At 36.9% G+C, this 22,280-nt stretch overlaps 1 protein-coding gene across 8 annotated transcripts in view; it reads right to left on the reverse strand.

The window, feature by feature from the left end:
- RTN4 (reticulon 4) overlaps positions 1 to 22,280 on the reverse strand; it is a 69,774-nt gene that overhangs the window by 35,910 nt on the left and 11,584 nt on the right. For 4 of the 8 annotated variants that reach the window (XM_044663339.1, XM_044663337.1, XM_044663338.1 and 1 more), the window contains exons 3-4: positions 17,743 to 17,799; positions 14,505 to 16,958 (exon numbers count right to left, since the gene is read on the reverse strand). The exons of 2 other annotated variants lie outside the window; for them this stretch is intronic. In XM_044663339.1, coding sequence (XP_044519274.1) covers positions 14,505 to 16,958; positions 17,743 to 17,799 — 2,511 coding nt within the window. The remainder of the gene's footprint in view (positions 1 to 14,504; positions 16,959 to 17,742; positions 17,800 to 22,280) is intronic. 2 more of the 8 variants (XM_044663341.1, XM_044663342.1) reach the window with 1 other exon arrangement.

Raw genomic sequence — 22,280 nt, forward strand, 5'->3', positions numbered from 1 at the left:
AGAGAGAGAGAAAGAGAGAGAGAGAGAGAGAGAGAGAGAGAGAGAGAGAGAGAGAGAGAGGGGAATGTTGACTAGAATTACAATTTCATTAGCATGGGGAAACTTCCAGTGAACAAACTTGCTCTATCATTTCAAATCAATGCCTTCCCTGAATCTTTTATAGTCATGACAATGAGGGGATAGACTTATTTTTAAAAATGATAAAGGCTGAATTTGAGGGAAAATAGTATTTTAATTAAAGCCATACTGATAGAGATAAGTCAACCCAGCGCCTGTAAAAAATCTATTCAAAATGCCCGCCAGTCCCTATCTTCTTCCATCTTGTCTATCTCATACACCAGCGAGCCCGCTCAGGTAGCCAAGAGGAAGTTCCAAGCCACTTCCCAATATTTAAAGACGTCCTTTACCTTGAAGACGTCATCCAAAACAGGAAACCCGTTGGACCATGGAAAATGTAGTTCCAAGGTCCCCCACATGTCCACAGGAAGTTTGTCAAACACTACATATCTTGAGGATCAATACTTCCAAATAGAACCCCAATAATTTTAAATAACACAAGACCAAAATTATATTTCTGGTGACTATAAATAAAAGTATTGCAATCATGAATAAAGCAGTCATAAAAATTGAGGTTAAAAAGAAAATTACTCAAGGGTTCCAGACTTTGAAAAATATTAAATGCATTATTTTAAATAAAATTTCAAAATAACACAAATTGCAAAGATATTGGTAATAACAAAACAGACTAATATTCTCCTTTCACAGTCTAATAAAATCATAAAAATAAAAAATATAGAACAAAATGTTGAAAAAAAGAGGAGAAAAACAAAAGAAAAACAACTGCTTGAACACATGGGCTGATGGGGATATTATTGGGGATGTAGACACTAAATGATAACTCTAGTCCAACTATCAATAATATGGAATTAGGTCTTAATCAATGATACATGTAAAACCCAGTTGAATTGTGCATCAGCTACGGGGGGTTTGGGAGAGAGGGAAAGAACATGAAACATGTAACTATGGGAAGATAGATATGATGGACCTATAACAACTTCTAAATGGGAAAATTATAGAATATGCATATTCTCTGGCATCCCATAGAACTTTTACAAAAACTAATCATGTGCTAGGTCATAAAAGAACTATAAACAAATGTAAAAAGGCAAACATAAAATAACATCTATAGCCATAAAACTAAAAATTTAATAAAAGAAATGTGAAATGATAATATTAAATGGAGGCTAAATAATGAATTCCTGAATGAGTCAAAGAACAAATCGCAGAAACAATGACTAAATGGGTTAAGGAAAATGATAATAATAAAATATGCAAAACTTATGGAATGCAATTCTCAGAGGAAATTTTTATCCCTAGAAATTTGAATTAACAAAATTGAAAAATGGAATGGAAACATAATTAGACTACAAAGTAATTAATCTTTAAAATTAGAACAAACTATCTGTATAACACTGGGCAATCATTCAACCAGTGTGTTTTCTCATCTATAAAGTAGGGAAAACAACAGCATCTACCTCCAAGGGTTGTAGTAATGATCAAATAAGATACTGTGTAAATTACTTAACACAATGGCTGAAGTGGTAGGTGCTTAATAAATGCTGGTCTCCTTCCTTTTTGGATATTGAGACCATATTTGTTTTTTTGGTCTCGATATCCAAACCCAAGATCAAAGAGAAAAAGCTACAGAGACAAATATCACTAACATATGGTGATGCAAATATCTAGAAAATAATTCACCATGACTAGGTTGGCTTCCTATGAGGGATTAGCACATAAATAACAGTCAACAAGCTTGAGAAGGTACCTTAAAAGATCACCCAATCTAAACCCCTTATTTCTCCTCCTGAGCAAACAGGCCACAAGCTTAGCACAGTCATACATGCAGTCTCATGGTAGGATAGGAATCCAGCTCTTCTTCCTTTTGTACCACACTTCTCCCAAATCATGCAATTATTTCAATACTCAGAACGAGTAAGAAAAATAGTGATTTATAGAATCTGCAAAGAGGAAGCTCTTTTAAAAATATATTTGTAAACAAATTAAAGCTTTCCCCAATACAAGCAAGAGTAAAGCAAAAAGTCTCCTCCCCACTATTCTTTGGTACAGCTCTAGAAATTCTAACTATAGCAATAAGAGGCCAGAGTTAAATTATATAAATACAGGGTGCCCCAAAAGTCTTAGTGTTGGCAGTGTTTAAAACTTTTATGACAAACCTTGGGCACATCCTGTATAAGCAAAGAGATGGCAACATTATTTGCAGATGATGTAATGGTATAGTTAGGAAACTGCGAATCAAACAAACTGGGAATCAAAATAAAGCAACAGCAACAATAATGCAAAGATCCAGAAAATCTAAACACCCAAAGGAGGCCGCCCACGTCCTTGGTTCTCAGCATGCGGCTGTGGACGTGGAGCTTTCCTCCCTCCTCCATTCCAGCTTGCTTCTCTGCGCTGCGCTGCCCTATGAGAATGTGCGCTCCCAGCAGCCAGGGGCTGTCTAGGCCTACATTTGTAAGGAAAGGCAGAGGGTGCCTCACGCACTGGCTCCCAGGGCAGCCTCGGGCCAGGTGTGTAACCTCTGTATGTCGCAGTTTCCTCCTCAGGCTCCAGGGGAGGATATAATAACTGTAAAGTGCTCAGCATGGGGCCTGGCTCATTGAAAGCATTATAGAAACATTACCTATTATTACCATTATCATTATTATTCCAGGACTTAGCACATGAGAAAGCACTACCTGTCAGATCTATAGAGAGGGGAAAAACTTATGACCAAACAAGAGACAGAAAACATTACATGATTTAAAAATCACTAATAATCAGTGATTAAAGTTTTGTATAAGCAAAACCAATGTAATCAAGATTTGAAGGGAAACAACTTATTGAGAAAAAAATGTTTGCAACAAATTTCTCTGATAAAGGTTTAATTTCTCAAATATTAAGAGAACCAAGTCAAATTTATAAGAATCCAAGTCATTCCCCAATTGACAAACGGTCCAAGGATGAGCAGTTTTCAGATAAAGAAATCAAAGCTCTCAATAATCATATAAAAAAACTAAATCACTTGAATAGAAAAATGCAAAGTAAAACAAATAAGGTACTACACCTCATACCTATCAGATTGGCCAAAATAACAGTAAAGGAAAACGTTCAGTGCTGGAGAGGATGTGGCTAAAATGGGACATTAATGCATTGTTGGTGGAACTGTGAACTGAACCAACCATTCTGGATGGCAATTTGGAACTATGCCTAAAGAGCTATAAAACAAATAATGAAATACTACTATTAGGGCCATATATATCCCAAAAAGATTAAAAAGGGGGGATTTCAGAAAAAGCTGGAAAGACCTACATGAACTGATGAGAGAGAAATAAGCAGGACCAGCGGAACACTATACACAATAACAGCAATATTGTGTGATGACTTAGCTACTCTCAGTAATACAAGGATCCAAGACGATTCTGAGACTTAGGACAAAGAATGCTATCTATCTCTGGAGAAAGAACTTTCAGAACTGGAACAGAGATCAAAGCACACTATTTTTCACTTTGTGTTTTTATATGGGAGTTTTGGTTTTATATGAGAATTCTCTTACAACAATGACTCATGGTAGTAGATTTTGCATAATAATATGTGTAATCTAGATCAAATTGCTCACCTTCTACAGGAGAGAAGAGAGTTGAGGAAGGGAGACAGTTTGGATCTTTTGATTTTGGAAAATTTAAGTTGAAAATTATTGTTGTGTATAATTGAGAAAATAAAATATAAGAAAGCACTGAATAAATGCTTGTTGACATTGTCAACAGTAACAGAAATCAGGAAAAATAAATTTCCAATCAAAAGTGTACAACTATTTGGGAGTTATCCTATCAAAATATATGTAAAACATTAATATTATTAAAAAACATTCTTTACCGAAATAAGTTAGGAAGATTCACTGGTCATGGTTGGGCAATAAAGATAAAAATATTACCTCAAATAGTTTACATATTTATTTCTATGCTAGTCAGATTACCAAAAAGGACACCAGAAACAATAAATTTCATTTGGATAAACAAAAAGGCTAGAATTTCAAGGAAAATTAAAAATAAAAGTAAAATGTGACAGAGCAGAACATTAACAGATCTCAAACTATATTATAAAGTAGTACTGGTAATCCAAAAAAGGTTTTAAATAAAAGTACTTAAAAACTTGTTTCCTCACAAGTTCAATGAGGTGGTGGGTCTAGATGGCCTCTAATATCCCTTACAGCTCTAAATTTATAATCCTATGAAAATAACAGCTCAATATGAAAAAAATCAAGAATATATGGGGGAAATTCTGACAAGAAATGCTAGGAATATTGGAAAGCACTTTGGAAGAAACTTAGTTGAGACCAACATCTTACTCCAATATACCCACAATAAGCTCAAAATGAATATGACTTGAGAAAAAAGTCCCCATTATTTTAAAAAATTGGAGAATTCATAACCAAACAAGAGATAGTGGAAGTCAAAAGATCACTATGATATAAAAAGTTTTAAGCTTTTTCAATGAAGATAAAAAAGGAAGAGAAGCTGTCAAGTAGGAAAAAATATTTAACAAATAACATTAATTTTTTTATATCCAAGATACATGAAGAACTGACATAAATATGATTATACAAACCATTCTTCAAAAGATAACTGGTCAGGGGGGCAGCTGGGTAGCTCAGTGGATTGAGAGTCAGGCCTAGAGACGGGACTAGGTTAAAATCCAGCCTCAGACACTTCCCAGCTGTGTGACCCTGGGCAAGTCACTTGACCCCCATTGCCCACCCTTACCACTCTTCCACCTAGGAGCCAATGCACAGAAGTTAAGGGTTTAAAAGTATATGAACATTTTCAAAATAATTATAAACATACTCTTAATCATAATAGTAAAAAGAAATGCAAATTTAAACCCCCCTGAAGCTTCACATTTCAAACTCTAAAAACTGACAAAAATGCTGAAGGACTATTACCAGTGATTTTTACCTGCTATGGGAACTGAGAAAACTCAATGAAGAAAGCCCCTACATCAAATTCGAGAGGAATCTGCTCTGCAACTTATAACCAGATTTACCTGGGGTACTGGTTAAGTGGCTCAACCTAAGGTCAAAGAGCTAGTATTTGCCAGGGACATGGCTTGAACCCAGATCTTCTTGACTGTTAACAGCTCTCTATTCAGTACCCCTAATTTTTCTATTGCAACAGCAGCAAATCAATCTTTCAGCAATTGCTTACTAAATATATTTTGTATATCAATATTTTTTCATGGTTTGGAGGGAGAGTGCTTTCACTGAGCTAACAGAAACCTTAGAGATCATCTTGTCAAACGAGCTGCCACCAACATTTCCCAGTGAAGCAGAACCAGATAAAATAGAATTGGGAGAGACTGAACAAAATAAATAAGATGGCATCACCTCTGGGATGGATTAATAGCTTCCACTCACCAAACACCTGAGCCCCAGCCCCTACCCAGACTAACCTTTTCCTCAGAGGTCCAGGGATGGCCCGCCCAGCTCAGAGGTAGTGGCATACATGCAGCCCAGACTCCAGACCCCCAACTCTTCCACAACACAATGTCTCCAGTTGGTTTTTTTAAAAGCAGTATCATTTTTTATCTTTTCTGGTCTTTTTTCCAAAATCTTTCCCTCTGAGACACCTTAAAACACTGAGTGCCTTAGAACTTCTCTCCCATCTGGTCTGTACCTAGCTTCTGTGCATGGAGGAGGTATGGCCACTGTTCTCAACTTCATCTTCTTACTTAAGGTGTTTTTCTGTTTGTACATTTAGAGCTAGACAAGTGCTCTGCGGCCATGCAGTCCAACTCCCTAGTCTTACAGATGAGGAAACTGAGGCCCAGGAAAGTAAAGAGATTAGTCCAAGGTCCCATGGATGATTAGCACTGGAGGAGAGATTTGAACCAAAGTTCCTCCTTCTCATTAAGGGAGGGGCTAATAGTCATTCCATTGTACATTAAGTTCATCATATATGCTAACTAAAATATTAGAATCTAAATGTGGGTAGTTTGATCATTATTAATAATGAAAATGTAGTGCAATCCATTCCATTTTGAAATGTGTTCTTTTTCCAGCTCTCTATAAATGTTCAAGATGATCAGGCTACAGGGAGTAAATTATCATACAAACCTTTCTGCTTCTTATGCTACAATCTGATGGTTGTTTTTTATGAGACAAAATGGCCTATAATCTTCAGTTATCCTCCATGTTAACAGAATAGCCTCACTCTAAAGTAATTTATTGCCCTCATCTTTCCATTTGGCAAGGAAATCAAGAATTTGTCCTCCAAGAAAATGTCTATAATCCTTTTTTTTGGTCTCTGAATTATGATGCTACTCTAAGTCAACTGATTAAAGAGATGCATTTTCTTGCCCTTAGTGTATAGTGGAAAGAGCATAGGTCTAGGAATCAGGAGAGTCTAGTGTAAAATTTTTTCTAACTTTTTTTTTTTTAAACCTTTGCCTTCTGTCTTAGAATCAATACTGTGTATCACAGTTCTAAGGAAGAAGAGTAGAAGGACTGGGCAATGGGGGGTTAAGTGCCTTGCCCAGGGGTCAGCCAGCTAGGAAGTGTCTGAGGCCAGATCTGAGCCCAGGCCACCCCCACCACCCCCCTTCTCTGGGCCTGGCTCTCCATGCCCTGAGCCACCCAGCCACCCCCTCTCATGGGAATCTGCCTCTGCTCCTTACTAACTCCATGTGCCAGGCTGGTGGCGATCCTCCCTGCAGTACTCACTTCACAGGATAGCTCTATCAAATGAAATGATCTAAAGCACTCTGCAAATTTTAAAGCACTCTATATAATGCCAACCATTATTTATCCCTTTTCTCATTTTTGGTAACTGCTTCTGAGCTTCATTCTAACCAGGATTTGTCAGTGACAAGAAGAGACAGGTCTGTAGGCAAATGATTCTTAAATGATGAGCCAACAGACAGATGCTTCTCAGGTCAGTACTCAAGTTATTTCCTTTAAAATATCCTTTATTTTGGTAACGTTTGGCACTGGCCATCTCCATCGGCTTCTGATTCTCCTCATTCACAAAACATGAGTCTTCTGACAAGATGTAGCTTTTTGTATTCTTTCATTTCTTTATTGCAAAGTCATTTCCAAAATTTGTTATCTTTCCCTGTGGCTACCCTTCACAATAAATAATCAAAATCAAGGTGGAGAGAGTGGTTGGGTGGCTCAATGGATTGAGAGCCAGGCCTAGACTCAGAAGGTCCTGTATTCAAATCTGACCTCAGACACTTCCTACTTATATGACCCTGTGCAAGTCATTTGACCCTCATTGCCTAGCCCTTACCACTCTTCTATTTTGCAACCAATAGGTAGTATTCCTCGAAGATGGAAGACTGAAGATGGATGATAATTTGCTAGGAAGATCCCTGTCAAGTTTTTTTGTGTCACTTCTCTACTTCTTTATCCTTTGCATCCAAAGCTGTAATTATCTTCATGGAGATCCACTGGCTTAAACTCATCCTCAGCACTTCCAGGCAAGATAACCAAATATTCCAAATGTCATTTCCCTGCTGCCTTTCCAGCAAAAAATGAATCTAACTCCAATGATTCCTTTATTCACCTTGCCAGAGAGCCTAGGATTCACTATTTCATTTAGCTACAACTACTACTATTTTCTCTTTACATTTCACCATTATCAGAAAGGCTGATACACATGTGATTCCTCTTGTAGAGTATTAAATCACTGATAATTAGTTGGCCAGAGTACACACTGGAGTACCATTAATTAAGCTAATGTCTGAGTATTATCAAAAAACTTATTCTTTATACCCGCCCCCGCATCTTCTACCATTTATGACATTCTCTACAAAAGCAGAATGAAGTTGCCAAGGACTAGTGTCCAGTTTACACTGCTTGATTTTTTTTTTTTAAGTTGCAATGGCCAAAGAATTCGTCATCTAGTGGCCAGCTTTCTAGTAAGGAGCCTCCCTGTCCTTGGAAAGCAGATACAGTCTGTCACTGGGACTATCCTTGAAGTGCATCCAGGCTGGCAAACCCTGCCAAAGCCTGCAAGAACCCTGAGCGAACCTCTACACCATCAAGCACCAAAGAAGCTGTGCAATATGTGCCCTGGGGAAGGCGAGACAAGGGAACTTGAGAACAGAGCATGGTTCCCAATCATGGTTCTACGATGCTACAATAAAAACTGCCAAAAATGGAAAATGAGAGCAAATTGGAAAGCCTAGTACTAAATTCAAGAAATTCCTAGCTTTCATTTTAAAACTGGTTATATTACTTTGCTCTTTTACTTTTTTTATTTTTTTTACCTTACCTTCCACCTTGAAGTCAATAATGTGTATTGGCTCCAAGGCAGAAGCATGGTAAGGGTAGGCAATGGGGGTGAAGTGACTTGCCCAGGGTCTGAGGCCAGATTTGAACCTAGGACACCTCCCGTCTCTAGGCCTGGCTCTCAATCCACTGAGCTACCCACCAGCTGCCCCCTACTTTACCCTTTTATAACAAAAAATTTTAAACTACAGTTAAGAGCTGCTGAAAAGTTCTCCATAAAAGGATTTTCTATGTAAGCAAATTTTATTTTATGTAATTTGTTACCTAATTTGGCAATAATACTAATGAGATCAAGGTCACTGAGTCCAATATTGACAATGCCCAATTAATTAACTTTTTCTACATGTAGATGTCTCTTGCTTATGTTAAATACATAGGATCACTTTTGTATACCAAAAGAGGCATTAAAAAACTAAAACCACAGAAATTTTAATAAGGAAGGTATTAGATAATCAAACCACAATATATTGGGCATTAGGACACTATTTGCATATTATAAATGCTACTTAATTGTAGATCCTAATTAGAAATTCACATTTCTTTTACAGCATTTTGGAAACTAGGCAATTCACCAAATCCAAAAATGCCCCTTCTACAATGAACCACTAGTTCCCTACACAATTCTCCAAATAGCACTGGAATGAATGTTACACTTAAGACTCCCACAAATCCACTCCCAAATTTCTCACTGGGGACTGGCAATGTCTAATAAACCTGAGTTCTGGGCTATATAATGGCTTCTCCCTAATATATCATTAAAATTCTGGAAGCTTAACTTATGGGCTAAGAATCTGGTTTTTCCTCTACATAATTACACCCCACAAATGGTTACAATTGTCAGCCAGAGTTGAAAGTTCAGCAGGAACATCTGGAGACATGAATTATTCTACTTCATAAAGACAGGGCTATTTAAATGGGGTTCATAACCTTGTGTCATTGACCCATCTGGGCTCTCTAATGAAGCCTCTACAGGTCTCTTTTCAGCAAAATGTTTGTGGCCCACATTTGTAAATGAGAGGCATGCTAAGTTTCTGTTAGAGGTTGCAAAGATGCATTTTTTTCCCATGCAAAATGCACAGATCCACATAAATCTATTCCCAGGGTTCTGTGCCCTCCTAATGTACGCACGGCTACCTGACTTCCTACGGCAGCATTTAGCAGCAAGTAAGTAGGAGGAAAGTGGGGAGAGGGCAGAGCTGTAAAGAGGAATCCAGGGCTGCTTTTGGAGAAGCCAAGGTCAAGGGAGCAGGGGATTTCTAGAATAACATTTAACTGGTTAATAACTAAAGGAGCAGAGGAACAGGGAGAGCAGAGAGAGAACAAGCATGCTTGCATGGGGAAGGGGAGGAAAATAATTACTACAATAAGATCAAACTATTATAAAACATGTGGTACAACTGTCTCAATTTACATTCAGTTCAGTGGCTCTGGGGATAGAGCACCGGGCCCACAGCCGGTAAGACCTGAGTTCATATGTTACAGATACTTACTAATTGTGTGATCCTGACAACTTAGCCTCCATCTGCCTTAGTTTTCTCATCTGTAAAATGTGGATAAAGATAAAACAGCACCTACCTTACAGGGTAGTTATGAGGATCAAGTGAGATATTTGTAAAGCACTTACCACAGTGCTGGTCTTAATAACCATCTTTCTCCTTCCTTCCCTAATCTTAATGAGATTAAATATTAATGAATTACATTAAATCAATATATTAATAATTAAATATTAATTCAATGTTTTTTTAAACCCTTACTTCCTGTCTTAGAATCAATGCTACATATATTGATTCCAAGGCAGAAGAGCTTTTAAGGGGTGGGCCATTAGGGTTAGGTGACTTTCCCAGGGTCACAGTTAAGAATCATAGGACCTCCTATCGCTGAAACCAGCTAACCAATTATGAAAAAGAAAAAGAATTTTCTTTAATAGTCTGTTTATAGAGATTTTTCTGTAACATTCTATATTAATTTAATTTTGTTTTTTTCTTGCTCAATAAGTTGATTTCTATCTTTAGTCATAGCATATTCTAAGACTATGACAGTTTATCATAAAGTTGGCAGGGACCTTGAAAATCTCATTAACTTTTAATTCTGTGAATAAAGAACATAAAGTCTGGAGAGAAGAAGTGACTTGACTAAAGTCTCACAAACCAGAATTCAGAGATAAGTCCTCTAACTCCAAATTTAGTGTTCTTCCCACTATATCATGAAGTTAAATACATCTGTTTTTCTTTCTGTTACTATTTCCTGTATCACATGAAGAGGTGGCCCTAATTAAACATGTACAAATTTGTTCGTCCCAAGCTAGTTCAAGAGACTGCTCTCTCTATCATCCCCACTCATTTATTTTTAATTTTTCTTGTCTCCTGACTGCTTCCCTATCAAAGTCCATGTGTCCTCTATCCACTAATAACCCTCACTTCATCTGTTATCCCAATTAATTATCATCTCCTTTTCTGCTCCACTTTGTGGTTAAACTCCTTGAAAAGGACATCTATAATCAGTCTTTCCTCTTTTAAGTTTCTTCAGTCTTGACTTCCAACCTCATCATTCAACTGAAACTACTCTCTCTACCAAAGTAACAAATGATCTCTTAAATTCCAGATCTAATGGTCTTTTCTTCAGTTCTCCCTCCTTGGGATGGCTCAGGAAGCTGAGACCCTGTCATCACCCTCTTGTCCCCGACTCTCTTTTCTCCAAAGACCCTCTTAATCGTCCTTCTCTTGCCTATTTGACCAGGGTGTATGGGGTGTTCAGGAAGGCCTGGCACCTTTGGTGGGAGGGTTTGCCATGACCTTTTCAGGGCTGCTCATATCGCTTTGGTGCCCACCTTTTACCCAACACTCACCCATGACTCCAAAAATGCCCTGACAGTGGCCACACCCAAGTAAAAGGTAACCAACAGGCTTCAAACCCAACAGTGAATTAAGGGCAATGTCTACCAGTAGACTTCCCCAGGCAGAATGGGAGAAGAATCTGTTCCAATGGCCATGAAGGCAGCTGGAGCAGGCACTGGGAAGGGGCTAGAGCTTGGTCACACTTGGAAGATGCCAAAGTCATCACTGAAGCCAGGGACATTGCCAGTCGACTTTATGCAACTCTGCCCAATACCACAAAATGAAGGACAAACCACCACCTGTGGTTTTTCTTCTTAATTTCCTCTGCTGGACCTGCTGAAAGTAGGTATGTCCCAGAGCCCCAGGTGCTCTTCTCTTCTCCCTTTAAACTATTTCTCTTGGTAATCTCATCAGCCCCTGTGGTTTTAATATTCACCTCTATGCTGATCTTTCTCAGATCTACTTATACAGCCCTAACTTCTCTCCTCATCTCCAAATGCCTAACTATCCCATAGTGATTGTAAACTCTACCTATCCAAAACTGGCCTCATCTTTCCTACCTCCCCTCGCCCAACCTCTCCTTTCCAAAGTCTCCTATTACTAGCGTGGGTACCAGGATCCTTTCAGTCATCCAGGCTCAGTTCACTCTCTCATTCCTCCAATGAAATCTGTTGCCAAGTCTTGTCCATTTTATCTATGTAACATCTCTCAAATACAGCCCTCTCTCCCCTCTGACACTGCCACGACCCTATTACAGGCCATCATCCTCTTATTCCCAGACTCCTGCAGTAGCCTGCGGGTTGCTCTCTCCATTCCAGTTCAGGTTCCACTCAGCTTTCAAATTAATCTTCCTAAAAGATCTGACCATTGTCACTACCACTACCACACTACCACCATGGTCCCCAGTCAACAAATTCCAGTGGCTCCCTATAACCTCCAGGTTCAAAGATAAAATCCTCTATTTGGCATAGTCTGATAACCTTACTCTCCTCCAATATACTGTGATCCAGTGACACAGGACTCCTTTTTGTTCCTCCCATAAGACACTCCAAAAGTCTCCAAACACTGGGCTCTTCCATTGGCTGTCCCCCATGGCTAGAATACACTTTCTCTTCACCTCCTGTTTCCTTCAAGGCCCAGCTAAAATCCAATCTTTTTCAAGAAATCCCTCCTGATCCCACTTAATAATAATGTCTTCTGTCTGTTGATTATCTCCTATTTATCCTGCATATATCTTACTTGTATTTAAGTTGTTTTTCTATTGGCTCCCCCATTTAAATTATGAGCTCCTTGAAGGCAAGAACTGCCTTTTGTATCTTTCTTTGCATCCCTAGTGCATACTCTAGGGCAGGGGTCGGCAACATATGGCTCTTTTGAGGGCCAGATATGGCTCTTTCTGTAGGAGCCATAAAGTCAATTTTTTTTCAGGCACTGTTACAGGAGTGCATACTGTGAGCACTGTACGGCTCTCACGAAATTACATTTTAAAAAATGTGGCGTTTATGGCTCTCACGGCCAAAAAGGTTGCCGACCCCTGCTCTAGGGCCTAGCACATAATAGGCATTCAATAAATGTTTACTGAATGCACAACTAAGTAAAAACAGTTATCTGGCTTACAATGACAGATATTGAACAAGTAACTGTGGCTATTCTTCAAAGTTCTGTCCTGGGCTGCCTTTTCTTCTCCCTTTATACCAGGGGCTCAGAAGTTGGAGTCCACCTCCCAAAAGATAACTAATAGAACTCAGGGGCTCTACAAATTTGTTTCTTTAACATTTTGGTGATTATTTTAACACAAATGGTTTCTTTGTAACTTTAGGTATTTTACTTTATGAATGTAAACATTCTTCTGAAATGAGGCCCATAGCCTTCAGACTGACAAAGAGGTCTGACAAAAAAAGACTTCTATAAGAATTTCTGTTCCATAATCTCTCAGAAAACACATTAGTTCCCATGAGTTTAAATATCACTTCTATGCAGATAACTTCCAGATCAATTCTCCAGGCCCAGTGTCTCCTCTTAGGTTTCAGCCCCATTATCTATCACAAAACATTTATTGGACATATCAAACTGGATGCCCCAGAGACCTCTTAAACACAAGTGGAGCCAGACACACTATCTTGTGTCCTAAACCCTGGTTTCATAATCTTGGTATTATGCTGGATGTCTCTTTCTCTCCCACCCATCCAATCAGTTGCCAAATCTTGCCATCTCTACCTTCCCTGCATCTCATGCCTCTAATTCCTTCTCTCTGCTACCACAGCTCCCATCTTAGTTCAAGGCCTCGTCGCTTCTCCCCTCATTTACTTGGTCTCTTGGTATCCCATCTCAAGTCCCTCCTCTCCCCAGAGTCCGCTATGCCCTGCTGCCAAAGCTGGTCCCCTTAAGCCAAGATTTGGCCATCTAACTGCCATTCTCCACCAATTCCAGTGGCTTCCTATTGCCTCTAGGATAAAGTATAAATATAAACTCCATTTAGCTTTGAAAGCCCTACATAATGGGATCCCAACCTATCTTTCCTGTCTAAGTGGACATTACTCTTTCCTCCATGCTCAGTCATCCACTCACACTGGCCTCTCTTGTTTCTTACTCATGATACTCCCTCCATCATGGGCTTTGCAATGGCCATCATTCATGCCTGGAAAGCCCTTTCTCCTTATCTTTGCCATATTCAGGCATTATTTCTTCCTTTAAGTTGTAACTCAGGTACCATCTTCTGAATGAAACCATTCCTGATCCCCAAAGCTGCTAATGACCTCCCCTCTCAAAACTATCATGTATTTAACTACTGTATATATAATATGGATGCTATTTGTATTTGTATACGTACTTGTTGCCTACCTCAATAGAAAGTAAGATCATTGTGAGGTTTTATTATTTCAGTCTTTGAACTTGGATCCTCAGAGCCTAGAAATAGTTTCTGACACATAACAAGCATTTAATAAGTACTTGATGATTGATTTATAGATACTCTAAGCAACTTAAAATACTGTTAAATTGAAATTGCTTCCTTTAAAAAATAAAACATTCATCTCTATTATAACAGCATTAATTGCTGTGTCTGAAAAAATGACCCCTACTATGGGAGAAGCAATAAAACAGTACTTAATCTAGAAATTATAAACTAATAACTTGTGAAATGGCCAGATACAGAGTTAAGAATAGGGGAATGGAAAGAGAAAGATTAAGAATTCATATCAATGCTCCAAGGAACATCATAAATACAACATAATAGGCCAGATGTAGTGAAATCTATCATGGAAATTCATAACATGCCAGTGAGAAAAATGCTGGTTAGTAAGTACAAAGTGTCACAAGATTACCTGAAGTCTTACTCAGCTCTGTTGAAAATATAGCCGATGGTGATCTTTTCTCTTTTTCTGTAACAGAAGGCTTTTTTCCCTCAGCTTCTTTTGAGATCACTTTGGGCTTTACTATTCTGACTGTCTCTGTATTAGTGAGTAAAGCAGAAACATCAGTAGGCAACGAGGGCCCCTTGGACACTTCTGGCATATCTTTGGAGACTCCATCTGTAGTTTTGTGCAAACCATGAATTTTCTCTTCAATTTTAATAGGTACATTCTTGAGAGAAAGGTCATGGGGTAATTCTGAGGAAAGCGATGTGTTCACTACTTCTTGGAGTTTACCATTTTCACCCTTCGGTAATACTTCTATATTTGTGAATTCTCTAGCCAATTTAGCAGAAGGAACAGTTTTAGAGCTGACTGTTATAGAGAAATCTTCTATGATTTGAATTGGAGAAGAATCAGCAAATAGTTCAGCTTCTCTTATTTTTGGTTCCTTAGAAACAAATAAGTCTTCATCTGAATAGACTGTAGTATTCAGTTCCTCCATTTGCAAAGGAATTTTCTCCTTTTTTACCACTGTAAAAGTAACTTCAGATGATGAAGCAGAGGAAGTTTTTGAGGTGTCCAGAACAGGCTGAAAAGATTCTAAATATGGCTTTCCCATAGTAGCAGGTGTTGCATTGAGTTTTTCCTTACTTTCATGCTCTATTACTGATGAGAGTGAAGTTTCAATTAAATTTTCTCTCTCAAGTAACACAGCTTCGTCTTCCTTTTGAGGAACTTCTGGTATTGAGTCATCACTGAATAAATCAACTGGTTCAGATTCAGGTGAAGAGTCTTCCACCAGGTCAGACAGGTCAGGCATAGGCTGTGAAACATTCTCTTTTACTGCTATCTCTGAATAATCAGTAAAGTCTGGGGAAGCAGATTCAGTAGAGAGTTTTGTTTCTTTAATTAAATCACATGCAATAGAAATATATGATGCTTCTGATTCTTCAACAACCGGACTTATACATTCAGGTCCCTTATTTTCTTCTTTTATTTCTGGTACCTCTTTTGAGGGCATATTCATGGTATCTTCGTATGGTGGGGGGTTTTCTGACTCAGGTTTTAGGCTTTCATAATTAACAGGTGTAAAAGCCTCTAATGGTGATGAACTGAGCTGTACAGCTGAAGCAACAGCACCAGGAGTTACAGAATTTAGTGGGGCTTCCATAACAATGTCAGGCAAAACTGGTGAAGGAGTAGCTTCAGATTCCTCAAATGAGGGGCAAAGCTGAGATATAGAATGAATAGACTCCTGTAGAGATTCAGATGTTTGGACCAAATCCATTTTTGTTTCATAAGCCAATTTGGTAGAAGTAGCATCAGTAATTTTGCTCTCATATGCTTCTTGTACTAAATCAGGAGTAAGACCCTCTGGCATGCTTACTCCAACTTCTACAGGCACCTTTGATAAACTATCTGTTGAGACATAGTCTCTGTCACGATCCTGTGCTGACACTAGGAAAGGGTTTGTTGTTTTGATACTAGTATTTTCTGTCACAATTTGGGCTTGCTTCTCTGCAATTTTTTTTTCATCTGTCTTATTTTCAGAAGTTTGGTCTTCTAAGAGAGGGAAAACTTTTTTTGTAAGGGTTTCAGTTACTGCATCAGGCTCAAAAGAAGCACATGAAATATATGCTTGTGAAACATCTTTCATAGCTTCTGGTGTACTGGGAAAAGAAGTATCTTCATTACTGCTTTCACTGTCTTGGTCGTGATTCTTTTTCTTAAGGCTATCTGCAACATATTTCTCATCCACAATACTTTCCAACTTGCTATCTAAATTACCTTGAACATCTTCTACATTTCTCTCTTCACTATAAGTATCTTTTACTTTCCATACTTGCTCAAACGGTTTGAAGTCAACATATTCTTCCCTTAGAGGAGCATCTTCTTTGAAAGATACTGCATTTTCCCTTTCATCAATGCTGTCCTTAACATATTTTGTTTTTTCAGAAAATAAAACTTTGTTCTTTTCTTCTGATTTAATGAGAGCTAATGGCAACTCTTGTTGGCACTGGCGGAGGGTCTCACTGACTAAATTCTCTTGTTCATCTTGTTTCTTCATTAGCATTCCCTCCTGAGGGAATTCTACAAAGGTTGATTCTGCTTTTTGCAATCCCACAAATGAAGATCCCATTTCTGAGTATTTCAACTCTGAAAACTCTCTTAAGTCTCTATCTACAAATGGATTTTTTCCCTTCTCTGTAAATTCTTTAGAAGCTTCATTTGTAGTTTGGTGTATTCCTTCTGTAGGTAATATAGCTGGAAAGTTACCAAAAGATTCATGTTCTTTAAAAGGAGCAGCTGAGAGAGAAGACAGAGAAGGAAGAGAAGCAGCAGTTTCAAGAAGTACAGATGTAAGCTCCTCTTGACAAGTCGGTATAGTGTTACCTGGCTGCTCCTTCAAGTTCATAACTTTTTCTGTGACCATGGACAGAAAGGAAAATTAGAAAATGCAAGTGTTTTTAAAAGTTAATGCAAACTTTATGACAGATTCAAAAAAAGTATTAGTAAAGAATCACCTACAGTTAGCTAAAATGACATAAAAAACCATGTTAATTAAATGAATTAGAAATTAAGTTATTGACTGAATTAAGGATAGCTAAAATAACATAAAGAAACCATGTTAATTAAATGAATTAGAAATTAAGTTATTGACTGAATTAAGGATACCGCCCAGTAACCAAAAAGTTCTGTATGTGGTTATAAAAGAAATTTCATGCAATGTAAAGATAGATATAAAGATTAGAAAAGAATTTAAGGGTTAGTAAGTAAAATTACCTTTTAAAGAATTTTAGAAAAGAGGAGGTTTGGATTGGCAGTGACAGAGGACAAAAAAGCAACTGGATAACTAAGTGAACTAATCCTGGCATTCATTTACATATAGAATTAAGAAGTTAATCCAACAATTAAAGTATTTCCTATGTCAGAAAATATATCTATTTGGGAAAAAAAGTAACTTAATACATAAATCAAAGTCCAAGAATTCCCATACTAATACCTTTATTCTACCCACTTCCTCTTACACTGCCATCTGGAATGCCTTTGTATATAAACTACAAGTTTACAGTCTGATATATTACAAATATTCTTGGATCCATGCTAAATTTTAGTAAATGCAAACTATTCCATAAAGGGTTAATGAGAAGAGAGATTCAAAGGACAGAATATACTTAGGAAACAAGGCTAAGCAGAAAGAACTTGCCTGCAGAGGAGTGCATCACAGGCTCAGATGCAGCAGGAAGAGCAAAAAGGGTCTCATCTGAAAAACAAATACAATATAACCTCAGCAGAAATAAAGACAGATAGTTGGAAGGAGATTGGGAGCAAGAGGAAGCAAGCAAGTGTATGATTCATAATGAGTTAGCACAAGATTGTGACACAAACATCCAGAGGAAAAAGTCAAGAATAAAAAGTTAGAAAACATGTCTATGATTCTACATTAAACCTAGAGCTTAAATACAGATATATGTTCATTATAAGTCAAATTTATTAGTCAGTTTATGCAGAGGACCCATATCTTCAAAGAGGCAGTTATTAAGTATTTTTAAAATGTCTCTAAAATGTGTATTTAAGTGTAAGTTAAAGAACTTTATAAACTATTTTATCAACATTTTAAGGTAAAGTAATTAAGATACCATGTGTCTAATACCTGGAGTACCACTCTATGAAGATGTGTTCAATTATCGAAGAGAATTTAGTAAAAGGTCTCTAAAATTATTGTTTGTTCAGTCATTTTTCAGAATTGATCAATTCTTTGTGGCCTCTTTTAGGGTTTTCTTGGCAAAGGTACTAGAATGGTTTCCTATTGTGACTTGCCTAGGGTCACACAGCTATTAAGTGTCTGCCAGATTTGAACTCTGGAAGCCATCCTGACTCCATGCCCAGCACTCTATCCACTGCTACTACCACCTAGTTGCTTCTAACAGAGACAACTGAAATGGCCAAGGAGATGAAAGAATTGCCTCAAAGGACACATTAAAAAAGGAGTTATTGTTCTCCAATAAATATACAAGCATTTATTAAGCTTTATTTACAGTCATTTATTGCCTACAATGGCCATGGGCATGCCAGAAAACCTGAATTACTTCTTGATTTTAGAAAAAGAAATTTGGGACAAAAAAAATAGCATTATGCAACATAGACATTTCTAGTAACAGTTGATAACAAATTACAATGAAATACTAATAAGCTCACATTTGTGTAATACTTTTCCAATTTATAAAGTACTTTACTCACAATACTGTTAGTGATTTTAAAATTAGTTTCACAAAAGTTTTACCTAATTTATTATCTTTTCATTTTCCAAATCCGGATATTATCATCACCTTCTAAGAGTAAGGGAATAATCTCTTTCCTTATTAAATAGGCCCACCCCCTTGAAAGTTAAAATCAGATCCTATACTAGCTGGGATGAACCCCAAGTCTAATTCTTATGTTCTCAATATATTTCTTTCACTGTAATTATCAAAGATGAAATTGATATTTGGAAGTCAGATCATTGAACCAAATAACAAACTAATACTAGAGTCAAGCTTCTTGAGGTAGCATTATTCAGTTTGGTACCACAGTAATTTGTAATAACAGATAGCTATGTCTTCCCACAAAATCCTTAAGGCACATTTATCAATTCTTCCTTGTAAATGAATTAGCATATAGTAAAATCCTGTTAATTCAGATTGAGACAGAAGAAATCAGTTGGTCAAAAATTTGAATTGTAGAATATTTTTAAACAAATGCAACTTTATTGCTTTTAAGTACCAATATGTGCAATTGTAAAAGCCATGCTATTCAATAAGTTAAAGGAAATTAATTTCCCCCAATAAACTTTTATTCTTAAATGCAACCAATGCTAGAATTTAAATGCAAGTTACTTGGGACACAAGTAATGGATTTCCAAAAGCAGTCAGTAGAAAATCCTGAAAAAGTAACACTCTAGTTTTCTTAAGAGATATACCAAACTCTGAAGCTCTTGCAGCAGTTACAAAGCTCAAGAACAGAAACCCTCTCACCTCACCCTCCCTTCTCAAAAAAGCTAACTTGCAGGTCTACATCAATGGCAATCATTATTTTGACCTTATCAACTTGGACATCTTATTCCCTTGTTTCCTAGAATTTCTCCCTCCAAAGCTAAAACTTGAATCAGTAGCAATTTATATTGGACTGGGGGACTAACTAGTTTTATTAACTTTATAGCATTTACCAGTTGGACCAGATGGCCTTAATAAATGGAAAATATTAAAGATGCAATTATACCATAATAGCATTTGAAAGTCATGACAGAAGCTATAAATAAAACATTTCAAACTTAAATGATGTCTTGGTAAGGAGGCAGATCTGGAGAAATCTGCAATATCAAAAAGAATTGTCCCTTAACTAACTTTTCTATGTTCTATAGCTATCAAAATGGATTAAATAAAATAGTAGCTGTCCTCAAAAGAATATTTAGGGATTGAGAGCCAGGTCTAGAGATAGGAGGTCCTGGGTTCAAATCTGCCCTCAGACACTTCCCAGCTGTGTGACCCTGGGCAAGTCACTTGACCCCAATGGCCTAGCCCTTACCACTCTTCTGCATTGGAGCCAATACACTGTATTGACTGCCAAGACGGAAGGTCAGAGTTTAAAAAAAAAAAAAAGGATATTAAGTATTTTCTTCTTTACATTATAGCTATCAAAATAGATTAAATAAAATAGTAGGTGTCCTCAAAAGTATATTTAATATTTTCTTCTTTACATTTTCTCCTTTGGTATGTCATTCAGTTTTAACTTTCACTTCTATTTGTAACTACAGAATCTCTACTGTCCAGTCCTTAAGTTAGAGACTAGTATCTCCAATTGCTTGCATTATATCTCTTTCTAAAGACTTCACTAATCTCAAACACAATACATTCAAAACCAAGTTCTCCTTGGATTGACTTAATGCAAATAGTGGCACAACCATTCATCCAATTTCCCACATCAAAAGCTTTTGATTCTTTCTTCTGAATCTCACATGAATGTAGAATACTGCATAACTAATTTTAATTATTTCATAAATTATTTCATAAAGAGAAAACTTTGCTTCACAACTAATATATGTGAAACAACATGTTATATTGTATATTATAGTTGCCTATGTATATATTATAATCTCCCAAACTATTAAGTTCTATGAGGGCAAGGATCATGTCTTAGGATTTATAACCCTATGTTTAGTAGTTTTACATACAGCAGGCACTTAACAAATATTTGTCTATTATATTTTTTAAAATGGTACCTACTCTAAAGGCTATTAATTGAAATTATTTTCTGCTTTAAAATGTCCATGTAAAAAAATGGCAGTACAGAAAAAATGAATTTTAATCATCCACATTTTGCTACTCATAACAAATCTGTGGGAGGTTCATCCTATAAATGAATAAAATTCACTGTATGAGGAGGGGAAAACTGATGCAATGAAGCTTAAGAAATTAGAACAGTAAGGCATTAGAATTCACAGTATTTCTGAGTTAAGTCAATGAGAAATATTGAATTAAGTATTTTGTGAGACTCTTAATTAAGTGAGAAAATTTTATACCAAGAGAAATTAACGATAAACTCAACTATTTGTGAAATTGCTGCAAGAAAAATTCCATCATCTTACATATCAAGTATTGTCTATGTGACTTGTTAATTTAAGATTACTATACTTACGTACTTATTCTACTAAAACAAATTCAATTTTGTGGTGATTTTCCTTTACAGCAGACATTTTTCACAATTCTTTTCCTCCTAATTTAAGTCCTTTTTTTAGTTGGATAGTTCAAACTGAGTTTGCAGCCCACTAAAATCTTCAAAGCATCCCAAGAAGAGGAACCAACATAAATATCCATATAGTTCATAATAAGGATAGGTTGAAGGGTTTAGCTTGGAGAATAGGGATGTGTGGAATAATAAAAGTCTTCAAGTATCTAAAGGGTTGTCACATGGGAGATGAATTAAACTGATTTGGGAGTAATTAAATTTGTTTGCCTCTGGCAAAAAGGCAAATTTATGTGTGATGTCAGGGGAAAATTCCTAACTATTAGAGTTGTATAAAAAAATAGAGAAGGCCACTTTAAAAGGTGATACATTTCTCCTCCCACTGGAAGTCCTGTCCTCAAGCAAAATCTATTAACTATCTGACATATTCAAGTAGGAATTTCTTTTCAGGTGGAAGTTAGACTTGATGGATTTTAAGATCCCTTCTAACTCTAAAATTCTATGTTTCCACAAGTCAGAGTCAAGTTTATTATGGTAACCAATTTTCTAAGGAAGATTTATGCAAGAAAGCTTTTGTATGTTATTTTGGATTTTTTCCTTCCAAAAAAAAGAGTGCCACCATTCATAAAGTTTATTAATCCAATTATACCCTTTAATGACCTACCTTAGATAAAACAGAAAAATCTCACTAGTGGATCTTTCTATATTGATATTCTGGAAACTTGTCATCTAACCCAGAACAACTCTAACTCTTTTATATTAAGCAAAACCACTTTTAAAAGTTCTTTAAGGGGCAGCTGGGTAGCTCAGTGTATTGAGAGCCAAGCCTAGAGACTTGTCCTAGGTCCTAGGTTCAAATGTGGCCTCAGACACTTCCCAGCTGTGTGACCCTGGGCAAGTCACTTGACCCCCATTGCCTACCCTTACCACTCTTCTGCCTTGGAGTCAATACACAGTATATTTAGGCAAGGCCTAAAAAAAAAATAAATGAATGAATAAATAAATAAACAAATTAATGAATAA

Source organism: Gracilinanus agilis, chromosome 2 (assembly GCF_016433145.1).
Source record: "Gracilinanus agilis isolate LMUSP501 chromosome 2, AgileGrace, whole genome shotgun sequence".
In the NCBI taxonomy this organism is placed as follows: Eukaryota; Metazoa; Chordata; class Mammalia; order Didelphimorphia; family Didelphidae; genus Gracilinanus; species Gracilinanus agilis.